General features: G+C 43.2%; 1 protein-coding gene across 1 annotated transcript in view; it reads left to right on the top strand.

Moving 5' to 3' along the window:
• FAM102B (family with sequence similarity 102 member B) overlaps positions 1 to 14,396 on the top strand; it is an 81,637-nt gene that overhangs the window by 56,886 nt on the left and 10,355 nt on the right. The window contains exons 5-6 of the mRNA XM_021690133.2: positions 3,183 to 3,229; positions 12,645 to 12,748. Of these exons, the coding sequence (XP_021545808.1) occupies positions 3,183 to 3,229; positions 12,645 to 12,748 (151 nt within the window). The remainder of the gene's footprint in view (positions 1 to 3,182; positions 3,230 to 12,644; positions 12,749 to 14,396) is intronic.

Raw genomic sequence — 14,396 nt, forward strand, 5'->3', positions numbered from 1 at the left:
CTAATGATAGGAAAGGAAAATAGGGCGCCTGGGTGGCTCAGTTGGTTGAGCGACTGCCTTCGGCTCAGGTCATGATCCTGGAGTCCCGGGATCGAGTCCCGCATTGGGCTCTCTGCTCGGTGGGGAGTCTGCTTCTCCCCCTCCTCGTGTGCTCTCTCTCGCTCTCATTCCCTCTCTCAAATAAATAAATAAAATCTTTAAAAAAAAAAAAGGAAAGGAAAATAATTCAGAATAAAAACTGGGTGGTCAGAAGTTAGTGGAGCAAAGAGTTATCCTATACCTACAGTTTTCAAACTTTGTTTTCAGTAAAATAACAAAAAATTTCAGAGCACTTGCATATACCTGTGTGACATAAACAGTGTTGGGTCGATGGGGTAGATTCCAGATAAAGAAGCTGAGACTCAGGTTAAGTGTCTCACTAAAGTAATTGGGGGCAGAGCAGAGGCCAGAATGCGAATCTTCTGCTGTGTGGTCAGTGGTCTTTTCATGTTACCGTACTGTCTAAGCGCCAGACTCAGAAGGAACAGACTGTGCTGTTCATTCTTAGACTGACCCCAAACAGGCCACTAAATTCAGTTTCTTCATATTTGCAGCATAAGAAGAGTGGTAATCCTTCTCTGAATTACAGTGTTTTCATTGGGAATTGAAATAACTTTCTAATTTCAGACTCCCCCATCCTCACCCCATTCCTTAGGGCCAGCTCCTAGAGTAGTTTCCTTCTGGCTCCCCATTGATCCTTTCACACCATCTCTCCCACTTGGTCCTACAAAGAACTTACTCTTTTTTTTTTAATTTTAGAGCACAAGAGCGTGCACGCACAAGTGGGGGGAGGGACAGAGAGAGAATCTCAAGCAGACTCCTCACTGAGCACAGAGCCCTGAGATCATGACCTGAGCTGAAACCAAGAGTCAGACACTCAACTGACTGAGCCACTCAGACACCCCATAACTTACTCTTTTGTAGATCACACCATTCAGCTCTCACACTCTCCCTGCCTGAGCTGTATCATCTCCTGGCCACCTAGTTACCTTCTCTCTCCTGCTCATCAGTGACTTAGTTCCTAGCTCACAGTTTCTCTTTCCATCTCTTCTGTCACCATGTTTTGGTGGCTTCACCATCTGGTGGGTGATCTGTCCTTGTGGACTGTCTTCTCTGTGCATTCTCTCCCTCTAGCTAATCTTTTATGTGCCTGAGGCCTCTCCGTTCCTTACACTACCCTTCTCCAGCAACCCTTTTCTTTTTCTTCATCTCAGTTCCTCCCCCCCAAACTCTAGACTTTTCTGTCTCTAGAAACTTCACCACAGTATTCCCCTCTGCTACTACTGTCTCTTATGTTTCCAGTCCTCTTAGTCTCCTGCTCACTTAGCTGTCCTTCACCTTACTGTTCTCTCACTCTCTACCAGGCTCCACTTGCTTCCACTGCCCTCTTTATCCAGCTTAGATTCCAGAATCCACGATACTCCTATGCTTAAAAACACTTCTTGCTGCTTTGCCCATCTCCCTCATTGCTGTCCCCTGGCGAGTCCCTGACCCCAGTTAAATTCAGCTGACCTCTCTGGGCCTACACTCTAATTGCCGAACGTTGCTGGAGAAGATCACACCACCATATAGCTGCTGTTCCTACAGTCTTGCTCACCACCATCAAGCAACTGTACTTCCTTTGTAAGCATCCTTTCCCAGTTTCCAAATACTCTATTTTATACCTTCTTTCTCCTCATATCGCCACACACCACCCTTGTTCTCAGCTAGTGGTCTTACTTTATCCTTTATGGAGAAAACAGAAGTCATTAAATTCAAATTCCCTCATCTTCCTGTTGCAGAATTTACAATTCTTCCTGTCTCTCCAGCCCTGTTAGCCCTTTTGCCCCCATTACAATGAAGAAGTGTCCCTCTCCCTGTCAGAAGTCACTCCTTCCTCTTAAGTGCTAGAGTCCAAAGCTTGACTAATCAAGAGCTATGCAGCTTGGACTGTCCCTTCTCCTAATCATCTCTATCTCCAGTGAATCATCCTCATTAACATATGAAGAAACAGCTCTCATAGCTACTGTATTTAAAACAAACAAAAACCACTTCTCACCTCCTCCAACCACTATCCCACTCTCTCTGTTCTGCTTCCCCACACAATGTCTTAAAAGCTGCATGTGCCATCATCCCTTCTGAGACATTCAGGGTATTCAAGAGTGCTGTTTTGATATAGTTAGAAACCAGACTGTGGAGATCTATGAAAGCAGAAGGGATAAGGATGCCTGCACAGCCGGCCCAGGTCCCACATTTAATTCGTGTAGCGCTCAGAGGAACAGCAGTGGAGGGGGGTGAAGAAATAAGAAAGAAATGAGGTTCTGTTAGGATACATGTCACCCACTAGTAGAAAATATGCACATATATAAATTTTCTCTTCTTCATAAAGACCATGAGTTTCAGTATTACACAGTCCTAGTTTCAGATCTCAGCTCTACCCTTTATTAGCTACCTGATCTTGAAAATATCACTTCATCTCCTGAGCTTAAAAGGAAAGTATCAGGCTCTCCTAGGAGTTTTGAACACTAAATGAAATCATGCAGTCTACAACACTTAGCTTACGCCTGGCACATAATTCTCAAATCACGATTACTGTTGATGTTGTCGTTATTACTGCTATTACCGTTATTATTCCCGGAAGAACATAACAAGATCCTATGGTTGAGTCTTAAAGAGACCGTGAGCAAGTAGAGAAGAGCAGCATTTCAGAAAGCATTAGCAAAGCTTTAAATTCTGTTCTGAAGCTGGAAAAAGCCCAGAAGCATTCTGCTCTCACAAGCCACTGCAGGCCCCCCCTGGAAGGGTCAACATGGCACGTTGGAGGGAAACATTCCAGATGCTTCAGCACCACAGGAATCTGGGAGGAAAGACATACAGGAGACCAGGCGAGCCGCGCACACCCACGGGGCCATCACAGCATTGGCTCTCCATTTCCACCTTTCCCACGCCGATTTTCGCCATTACCAAGTTTTGAATGTTGAAAAATGGTCTGTGTAAAGCAGCAATTTAATACTGGATGTAACCCAATTCAGCAATCGCTTTATTGAGTAATCTCTGAATAGGAAATACTGGCCTAGGTTCTGTGGAGGATGCGTGGATTAGCAGAACACGGCTTCTCCTCTCAAGGGAACTTTTATAATCATATTTCTTTTTCTAATACCCAGGTTTTGATCAGTATGCAGCTGATGTCTGGTGACCCGTGTTTTAAAACGTAAGTTGATGCTCAGTAAATGAATTATTTATCTGAAAGTATAATAGTGATTTTTTTTTTGTCTAAATTTTTATATTCATAACTTGTAGTGTTTACGAGTGAAGGAACTGTTCTTTTCCTAGGAGACTGACCACATAGAAATGACTATTAACCCTTTGCCAAACGAGCTCCCCACACTCTAAAATTGTTTAAGCTGTAGATCTTTCATCATCTTCAAGTTTTGGGTGAAACTATACAATTAAATTTTTGAATTTGATCTCTGTGGACTTAGTCATTTCTTCAACAAATACCTGTTAAGTGCCTTACCATGTGCTAGGCCCTATTCTAGACACTAGAGAAACAGCAGTGAAAAAAAAAAATAGGCCAAGTCCCTGACCTCTTGGAGCGTATATTCTTAAGAGGAAAACAACAAGTAAGAAATTAATGTATAATATAAAGATGGCGATGAGTGCTTTGGAGAAAAATAATGCAGGGTAGGAGGGCATGGTGGGGAGAAAGTTTACTGTTCTATAGAGAGTAGTCAAGATGAAAGTCTTCCCTGGCAGAGATGGTATTTGAGCAGAGACCTGAAGGAAGTGGGGAGTGCACCATGCAGGTATTTAGAGAAAGAGCATTTGAGGTAGAGGAAACAGGGACAAAGCCCTTCAGGGAGGAGTGTGTTTGGTATGTCCACGGGGCTGCCAGGAGACCGGTATGTCTAGACCAGACAGAATGAGGAGAGGGGGATAGGAAATGGGATCAGATGGTAAAGAGTCTCCTTGGGTGCCTGGGTGGCTCAGTTGGTTAGGCGACTGCCTTCGGCTCGGGTCATGATCCTGGAGTCCCGGGATCGAGTCCCGCATCGGGCTCCCTGCTCATCAGGGAGTCTGCTTCTCCCTCTCCCGCTCCCCCCTCTTGTGCTCTTTCTCTCTCTCACTCTCTCTCTCAAATAAACAAAATCTAAAAAAAAAAAAAAAAGTCTCCTCGGCCGCTTACAACCTGAAATAAAAAGCTACTAGAGGGAGGGGCACTTGGGTGGCTCAGTCGTTAAGCGTCTGCCTTCGGCTCAGGTCATGATCCCAGTGTCCTGGGATCGAGCCCCGCATCGAGCCCCGCATCGGACTCCCTGCTCAGCGGGAAGCCTGCTTCTCTCTCTCCCTCTCCCACTCCCCCTGCTTGTGTTCCCTCTCTCGCTGTGTCTCTCTCTGTCAAAAAAATAAATAAAATCTTAAAAAAATAAAAAAATGGCAAAAAAAAAAAGCTACTAGAGGGTTTAGAGCAGGGGAATAAAATTATCTGACTTATGGCTGCTAGGTAGAGAATAGACAATTTGTGGGAACAACGACGGGAGCAAGGGCAGAAATAGGTAGATGAGTTAGGAGGCTATTTCAGTAGTCCAAGGTTTAGGGCCTGAGTAACTCATTTATTGAAATGAGAGAGCGGGGCGCCGGGGTGGCTCAGTTGGTTAAGCGACTGCCTTCGGCTCAGGTCATGATCCTGGAGTCCCTGAATCGAGTCCCACATCGGGCTCCCTGCTCAGCAGGGAGTCTGCTTCTCCCTCTGACCCTAACCCCTCTCATGTGCTCTCTCTCATTCTCTCTCTCAAATAAATAAATTTAAAAAAAAAGAAAAGAAAAGAAATGAGAGAGCCTCTAAGAGGAACAGGTTGGGGGCTGGGAGCTTGGGTGTTGGACATGTTACATTGGAGATCCCTATTTAACATCCAGCCAGGCACTTCAAGTAGGCAGTTGGATATGACACTACAGAGGAGGCCCAGGCTGGAGATATAAATTTGGAAATCATGACATCTTCAGCACATAGAGAGTAGTTAAAGCCATGACATTTGATTAAATGACCCAGAGGGAGTGAGTATAAAAAGACTGAGGGGTGGGACACTCCAGTGTGTTGGAGACTGGGGAGACAGGGAAGAACCAGCAAAGGAACAACTGTGAGAGAGGAGGAAGAAACCAAAGGAGAGGACCGTCCTGAAAACCAAGTGAAGGACGTGTTTCAAAAAGGAGAGAGTAATCGGCTCTGCCCCACACCGTGGACGTGGATCACAGAAGATGAGGACTGAGAACTGACCTTTGGCTCTGCAGTACAGAGACCATTGGTACCTTTGACAAGCACTTCAGTAGAATGCTCTGAGCCTGCAGCCTTACTGGAGTGAGTCAAAGAGGGTTTGGGAGGAGAAAAATTGGAGACAATATAAACAATTCTCATGAGGAATTTTGCTGCAAAAATAGGAACAGAAAATGGAGTTACAAATAAAAAGAGGATACAGGGTCAAGGCAGGTCTTTGGGATTGTTTTTTTTTTTTTTTCTTAAAGATTTTATTTATTTGACAGAGAGAGACATACTGAGAGAGGGAACACAAGCAGGGAGAGTGGGAGAGGGAGAAGCAGGCTTCCCGCGGAGCAGGGAGCCCGATGCGGGGCTCGACCTCAGGACCCTGGGACCATGACCTGAGCCGAAGGCAGACACTTAACGACCGAGCCACCCAGGCACCCCTGGGATTGTTTTAAGATGGGAGATAGTTCAGTATATTTGTGTACTGATATGAATGGTTCAAGAGAGAAGGAGAGATGTGGTACAGAAGAGAAAAAGGACAGTTGCTAGACAGTGTCCTTGGATTGTCAAGAGGAATGAGGCAGAGAATGTGGCTTCAGATTCAGGTATATGAAAAGTGGATGCAAATAGAAGTTATTTTCAAATTGTTCCTGATTTCTTAGTGAAATAGGAAACAAGATGATCACTGAAGAGTGGGGATGGGAAAGATGGAGGTGGGGGTTTGAGGAAAGATGTGTAAAAGTCCTCTCAGAGCATAGGAGAGTGAATGGAATGGGCAAAGGCAATTCCTGAAGACAATTGAAAAAGAAAGTTAATTATATATTATTTAAAGATCTGAGAAAAAATATATTTAGAAAAGAAAACCTTAATTATTTCCCTGTGCATCAACTTCATGTTTTTAAGAGTAATGTCCAGGGGCGCCTGGGTGGCTCAGTTGGTTGAGTGTCCAACTCTTGATTTTGTCTCAGGTCATGATCTCAGGGTGGTGGGATTGAGCCCCGTGTCAGGCTCTGCGCTCAGCAGGGAGTCTCCTTAAGATTATCTCTTTCCCGGGGCGCCTGGGTGGCTCAGTTGGTTAAGCGACTGCCTTCGGCTCAGGTCATGATCCTGGACTCCCGGGATCGAGGCCCGCATCAGGCTCCCTGCTCAGCGGGGGGTCTGCTTCTCCCTCTGACCCTCCCCGCTCTCATGTGCTCTCTCTCTCTCATTCTCTCTCTCAAATAAATAAATAAAATCTTTAAAAAAAAAAAAGATTATCTCTTTCCCTCTCCCTCTGCCCCTCCCACTGCACTCTCTCTCACTCTAAAATAAATTTTTTTTTTAAAGATTATTTATTTATTTATTTGACAGAGAGAGAGACAGCAAGAGAGGGAACACAAGCAGGGGGAGTGGGAGAGGGAGAAGCAGGCTTCCCGTGGAGCAGGGAGCCCGATGCGGGGCTCGATCCCAGGACCCTGGGATCACGACCCGAGCCGAAGGCAGTCGCTTAACCGACTGAGCCACCCAGGCGCCCCTAAAATAAATTTTTTTTAAAAATTTTAATAGCAGTGTCCATATAGTTCCCTATTTACAGTGTTTTGTAAAGATGAAAATACATATTTTTGTAAAAATGAATTATTGATTAAACTATGCGTTTTACTATAACTTACCCTTCCTGTGTTGTCATCTCTCAAACCATAATTTCCTGGCTTATTTCTTTACATCCTGCTCTCTTAGGACTAAACCATTTTTGCTATACTGTATTTGGCTTCTTAGGTAACAATATTTTTCTAGTGGAATCAGCTTAGGGTGAAATGAGAAAATGAGCAGCAAAACTAAGTAGAAGAAAAGGAATTCATCATTCCTTCTCGTGAACTTATGAATATTCCCTTTCTGGCCCTTTCTCTACCATTTTATCTATTTGTGCAACTCAAATACTAAAGAGCTCAAAAATAGATCATCTTATGTTCTATATTATCTCCAGGAATGTAAATCTGACAGTCTAGAGTTTACACTTATAGAGAAAGATGTTTATAACTCATTAGAATAAGCAGACCTTACCTAATCCCGAGATACATAAAAGTATTTCTTGGGAAAAACAAACCCCCAATATTTATTTTCTCTTTTCTCTGAATATCTGAAATTGTACACGTATCAGTGGAAAAGGGGCAGCCCTGACACATCCATGCACTTGCACATGCTGAATATAGACTGAATAGGAAAGCGTTTAAATGACTGATGGAAAAAGTAAATTATTTTTATTAGGTTGTATTTCAATATATATTAGAAATGTAAAATCACAATGCTTTAGAGCTGAAAAGAATGTTGGAGGTTGTCTAGTCCAGTGATTTTTTTTTTTCAGAATATTTAGCCACAAAGTCCTTCTGCTTAAATGTATGATGACTCCCAGTATATCACATTCTTCTATTGAGGGGCAAAAAGGTAGAGTACCTTAGTACCCCTGAAGTCTCTAAGGGAGCTTCACAAAGCCAGTTTTAAAAGTATTATATAATCCAAGTTCTCATCTTACAGATGAGGAAACTAAGGCACAAAGCAATTGAGTGACATGACTATTTGTAAGACCTAGATGTATGTAACTAACTGCTGGGGAGGTTCATTCTACTATTCTCTTTGCTTTTGTCTATCTTTGAATTTTTCATGATATAAAGTTTTTAAAAACCTACTAGAGAAACTAACAAGAATATAGCAGATCTTTGGCATTCTCAGCTTTAAATTCTAGCTTGGTATTTTATGAGCAGAGGATCTGTAACATGGCTTGTATGATTTTTCTGAAAGACAAAATGTCATACCATAAGCCTGTATTTATGCTTAAGACGGCTGGTAAGTCAGGCTCCTAACTACCTGCCCTGAACTCTGTTTTGTAGTTCTCTGCAACTCATCAAATAGCCACCAACTCTTGTAAAAGAATGAAACTGGCTGAAAAGAAAGCCAACCACTAGTACTAATACAGGAAAAGAATATTTCAAGAGAAAAATTATATGCTACACTGGCACCTGACAATTTGGTGGTAACGCAGATCTAGGGATGATGTAATCCTCTTGGGTAGCTGGGGCTCTGGAGCATTCATATTCCAGAAGGAAGGAAATTACGATTTGTCAAAATGACTTAGTGACTATTACTGTCTCCCAATTTAATTCTTGAAACAACTCTGTGATGCATTATCCATATTTTTTAAGTGAGGACCTTGAGGCTCAGAGGTTAAGGAACTAATTTGTCCAGGGTCCCAAGATTCAAGATTCACTCATTTATTCAGTACATATGCATTGATCGTGTACCATGTGCTAACATTTACCAAACTAAATTAAGACCAGCCCCTGCTCTGAAGGATTCACTGTTTATTTGGGAGATAGACACAGAACATATGATGCTCTCAAGGCATAGAGGAGAGTCCCTAACTATTTTTTCTTAAAAGCCAGGAAAGTCTTCCCTGGGTGGGGGGTGGGGGGTGAGAGGGGGTGACACTGAGCTAATTTTTAGAGGATGCATAGGAAATTACGAAGCAGAGGAGGTAGGTAAAGACACTCTAGGAAAAGAAAATGACTTGCTTGTGTTTATGGCATTGTTACAGGGCATGAATACCAAGTAGGTGGTATTGTCATTTTAGGTTATTTTTCACATACTCTAAACATTACTGTGAAATTAAAATTTCATCTCTTTCATTCTGTAATTGAGCTATATTACACAATTTCTGATAAGGGATACGAAAACATTTTCAGAATAAAAAGGGGTAACAGAATAAAAACTGACACTACTAAGCACTCAGTGATTATTTATTCAACATGACTGAGTTGTCTAGGGAGACAGGAGAGCTGCCAAGGCCCAGCTAAGATTTTAGATTGTAAATTTGCCTTAATATCATTCATTCCCCATCGTTAGTGAATTTTCTCCATAATGCTTAGTTGCCCCAGTGTTTGAGCAGTTCATGAAGAAGGCTAAAATTATCCAGGGTTGGGGCTCTTCAAGGTTTTGGAGACTACAGAACAAGGGGTGCCAAACTGAAGGTATTGCTAAAAGGGTTATGGCCCTGAAGTCAGGCTACGCAGGAAAAGGGTGGAGCCCGAGGGAGACTGAGGTGGGGGGAAGGGAAGAGGCCACAGGCCAGGAGCTCTGAAGGCTGGAGAACGGGTCTGAAAGGTGGAGGGATGGAGACACTGTAATCAGGCCACCTGTGAAAGAAGAACAAAGGACCTGGTATGAAAAAGGACAGGCCGGCATGGGTCATGATCAATGATTAATGACTGTGACTGTAGGCTCCATTCTTTGTAAGTGTATTTGTTTTGCATATTACTTTTTCTTATGGAATATTGAATGCATGGGGGTTTTTTTTCCACTATTATTTTACATTATTTAAAAATCCAGCCTTTGGTAATTGAAGAGGTAGGTCTAGGACAGACTGCAAAAGGCCTTGGTATTACCATTCTAAGGAGTTTGAGCTTTATCTGGAAGGAGCTGTGGAAGTGTTTTAAATCAAGGAATAACATGTTCACATGCACACTTCAGAAGGACCACAGTGAAAATAGCACGGATAGAGGGAGGCCGACTAGCGAGGAGACTCTTGTGGTCATAAGGTACAAAGAAGACCAAACTGAAGTAATTAGTGGAGGCTGAGAAGAGATGATGAATAGGAAAAATATGAGAGAATCTGTGTGATTTGGAAATTGATTGGATATGGAGAAATGCAAGTAGGGAGGACCCAGAGGCAGCATCTAGGATTCTGGTTTTGGTTACTTTATGGACCATGATGGCATTCAGAGTTGGGGAATACAAGAAGAAAGCAGATTTGGGAAAAAGAAGATGGCTTTGGTTGGGGATATATTGACCTCAGTGTACTTGCAGGACACATACTTGAAAGTATCCCCAATAGGGGGTGCCTGGGTGGCTCAGTCAGTTAAGCATCCAACTCTTGATTTGGGCTCAGGTGATGATCTCAGGGTCCTTGATCTCAGATCAAGCCCCATGTTGGGCTTGCGCTGGGTGTGGAGCCTACGTAAGATTCTCTCTCCCTCTGCCCCTCCCCCACCCCACCCCTATTCATGTTCTAGATAGATAAGATAGATAGATTGACAGATGATAGATTTTTTTTTTTAAGATTTTATTTATTTGCGAGAGAGAGAATGAGAGACAGAGAACATGAGAGGGAGGAGGGTCAGAGGGAGAAGCAGACTCCCTGCTGAGCAGGGAGCCTGATGTGGGACTCGATCCCGGGACTCCAGGATCATGACCTGAGCCGAAGGCAATGGCTTAACCAACTGAGCCACTCAGGCGCCCAGATGATAGATTTTTTTTTTTTTTATTTGACAGAGAGATAGAGAGAGAACACAAGTAGGCAGAGGGAGAGGGAGAAGCAGGCTCCCTGCAGAGCGGGGAGCCCGATGCGGGACTCGATCCCAGGACCCTGGGATCATGACCTGAGCCGAAGGCAGCCCCTTAACCGACTGAGCCACCCAGGCACGCCCAGATGATAGATTTAAAAAAAAAAAATATCCCAACAGGATGTGCAGTTTTGGAATTTAGGAGATCATATGATAGAAATAATCTATAAATTAAATAGGTTTAATGGTAATCTTAAATGTCTGTTCAAGGACCTGAACAGCCTGAGGATTCTATTGAGATAATATAGTAAGAATTTAAGAATTACCACATAGCATATGTACACACACAATATATTCACATTTACACGTGTGTACATGTATAGTTTTATATGTACATATATGAACATGCACACACTAATAACCACTACTTTGAAGTGTACAATTTGTTTTATATTGCTTTACATTTTTTTTGTTACTGTTGCATCTGGCCAGTTTAATGTTTTATATAGATTAAAAAGATAAATTCTGTAGATTAAGGCAGCTGAATGACAATTATGGAACTGTCACGAAAATATTAAACTGTGGTGTATTTTAATGTGTGGCATTAGCCCCCCACCCAAGATGTCTACGTTTTAATCCCCAGAACCTATGAATATGTTGGGTTAAATGGCAAAGGAGAATAAGGTACTAATCTGCTGACCTAAAATAAGGAGATTATTCTGGGTTCTCCACATGGACCCAATATAATCCCAAGGGTCCTTAAAGGGAAGAGGTATAATTCAAGGGAAAAGGTAATTGGAAGAGTATCAGGGTCAGAGGGAAATGTGAAATACAGGACAGTTAGAGAGAGATGGGACCTTTCTGGCTTTGAAGATGGAGGAAGGAGCCATGAGCTAAGGAATGCAGGTGGTCTCTGGAAGCTGGAAAACACAAGAGAAGAGATTCTCCCCCAAAGCCTCCAGGGAGGAATGTGGTCCTGCCAGCACCTTGATTTTAGTCCAGTGGAACATATGTCAGACCTTTAACCTACAGAAATGTAAGATAATAAATTTGTGTTAAGTCTCTAAGTTTGTGGTAATGTGTTACAGCAACAAGAGGTAACTAATATACTCAGGCTAACTAATTTTTGGTCATCTTTATTTTGGAAATACTTTTCTAGTTTATTTTAGTGATCTTTATTTTGGAGGTACTTTGCTAGTGCGTTTTGAATTTCAATGAATACAAAATAACAAAAAGAATTGCCATATAGTGGGTCAGTTTCACTGTCCCTTCAGCCACCTTCCTATTTTACCTCAGGTCACCAAGGGATAGTCTCTAGGAGGATGTGTTGTTGGTTTTTTTTTTTTCTAGACTATCAACCTTAATAGGTTAGGGATGTTTTATTTAAAAAAAAAAAAGATTCTTGTTAGAACTCAGACTTGCCCCTCCCTGCTTCACAGCCTCCACATGGAGAGAGGAGCCTTGAATTAGCCAATGAAAATATGCCCATCACCTACCCCAGAGAATCCAGCCCAAAAAGCAAATCTAAACAACTGGAGTTCTTTACAGACTCCCCCTGGGGCAGGTGAACTGTTTACAGAGAACCATGGGTACCGTTTATAAGACGTTAGTAGAGCCAACAAGAGAGCTTAGGCACTGGAGCAGGAAGCATGATACAGCCTCACAACCTCGGGCACCAAGGGGCTTAATGCACCCCCTCTGTCTCCCTGCATCGTCTGAGAGTTGACGGCTGAAGCATCCTCCACTGATGGTGCCGGGGACACACGGACAGAGCCTCTCTCTCTTTCCCACACTCCGTGAAGGCAGTGCCCTTTCTGGTCTCACATTTTCTGTTGAGTAAAAATCCTTTTCCCCCCCCCATGAATCCTATTCCAGTTTTGAGGAAGCTCGTACAGTATTTGTTGATTTTTGTTACGCTCACCCTCAGAGGTAACATTAAGCACGCACCTTTACTAAGGCTGTATACTGACCCCACATCCAGTCTTTAACACTATTTCAAGCTTTCAGATTCACCCATCAATCAAGTTCTGATCCTTAGAAATACTTATTTATAGGCCTCCTTCTACATCGATGTCTATACCAATTGCTGGTGAATCTGAATCTCTGGAAGAAGACAGAAAAGGTGGAGAGACTCTCAAAATCCATCTTGGAATAGCAGGTACGGGTGTGTGTGGCGTACTCGTTTTTTCGTTTGTACTACTTGACATCCTAAAAGATTCCCAAAGTCCCACCCAGATTTAAAATTCTTTGGGTAGATGGCTTGATGAAATGGGCCAATAATTATCAGCGGAGTTTTAATTACACAGTTTTTGGTTAAGCCAGTGCTTCATTTGTCTGAAACAGATTGCCCTGACAGATTAAGAGCTAAACGTTGCAGTGACACACCGCCCCCCCCCAATTGTGTACTTCGGCAGGAGTTTGCCTATTCCACATGCCCAGCAACCTGTCAGGTGTTGCTTCTCCTCCCTGGATCACTTTCCTCTGTCAGTGGTGCCCAAACATGAGTGTACATCAGAGTCACCTGGTGGGCTTGTTAAACCTGCAGCCGGAGGTTCTGATTGGGTGGATCGGGGTTGGGGCCTAAAAATTGCATTATTGAGTTCCCAGGTGACACGGATGCTGCTTCTCTGGACAGACTCCCAGCCACAGTCAGAATCTGCTCCAGGGGTTGAAAGCAGGGTGGGGAAAATGTTAAACTGGCTGAAGAAAAAAGACTTCCGGAGCTTCCTTTCTTCTCTTCTTTTCTTTCTTGTGAGGGAGGTTATTATTTGAAAGAATGAAAAGAAAGGTGTAGTGATGGGATTAACATTTTCATCACCTTTCTAGATATGCAAAGGTAAGGTTTCTTGTTGATAATAAGGACTACAGTTCTCATGATTTAGGATCAATCCTTTGCATACTTTTAAACTTTCCATTAGCTCCTTCTCTTTGGTATTTAAATATTCTGAATTCTTTATTTTTAAAAAAAACTCACTGGTCCTACATCCTCCGTCTACTGCTCTTCTGTGGGTTCATGCTCTTCTTCCTGCAGCCTCCCCTTCCCTGCTTCTCCCCCCTTCCCCTTCCCTCTTTCACGCCTTTTAGAGCCAAACTTCTAGGAAGAATACTGTGCATTTATTCCTAAACACATGTGACACCTGGCTTCTGGTTTCTGCCCTGTCTTGATTATGTCTCCAGTAACATGACTGACAAATCCTGTGGGTGTTTTTTCTGCTCTCACCTGACTTGGCCATTTACTCTTTCTTGAAGCCTTCTTTTCCCTTGGCTCCCACCTCTCTGACCTTTCCTTCTCTAGCTTCTTGGAGGCTCTTCGTCTTCTCCCACCTTCCTCTTAAATACTGATGTTCCAGAGTTCAGTTCCCTCTACTCACCGTCCCTGGGCAATATACTCTATACCCTTGGATTTAACTGTCACATTCATGTAAATGTGATCATGTAAATATGAATCGAACACTAAGGTTTACAAATCTGTGTTGCCTCCAGACCTCCCTCCTAAACTCCAGGTGCACATTTCCAAATGCTTTCTGGGAAGGTCCACTTCATGTTCCCTGTTCTACTGAAATGCTTGTTTCTCCTCAGCCATACTCCAAGTTCTTCCAGATCAGGTCTTACTTGTCTTTGTACCTCCAGCGTAAGGCCAGGGGCACAGGAGCAATCCACTGCATGGTGACCTGGCGTCCTCAGAGTCCCCACACCTGGCACAAGTCTTCCCAGCCCTTCCTCCTGCATCTTCTGTCTCATTTATCCTTGCGCACTCGAGTACTCGCCAGTCAAGCCCTGCTGCTCGTGCCCGCGAACCACCTCTC

Source organism: Neomonachus schauinslandi, chromosome 4 (assembly GCF_002201575.2).
Source record: "Neomonachus schauinslandi chromosome 4, ASM220157v2, whole genome shotgun sequence".
NCBI classification, from domain to species: Eukaryota; Metazoa; Chordata; class Mammalia; order Carnivora; family Phocidae; genus Neomonachus; species Neomonachus schauinslandi.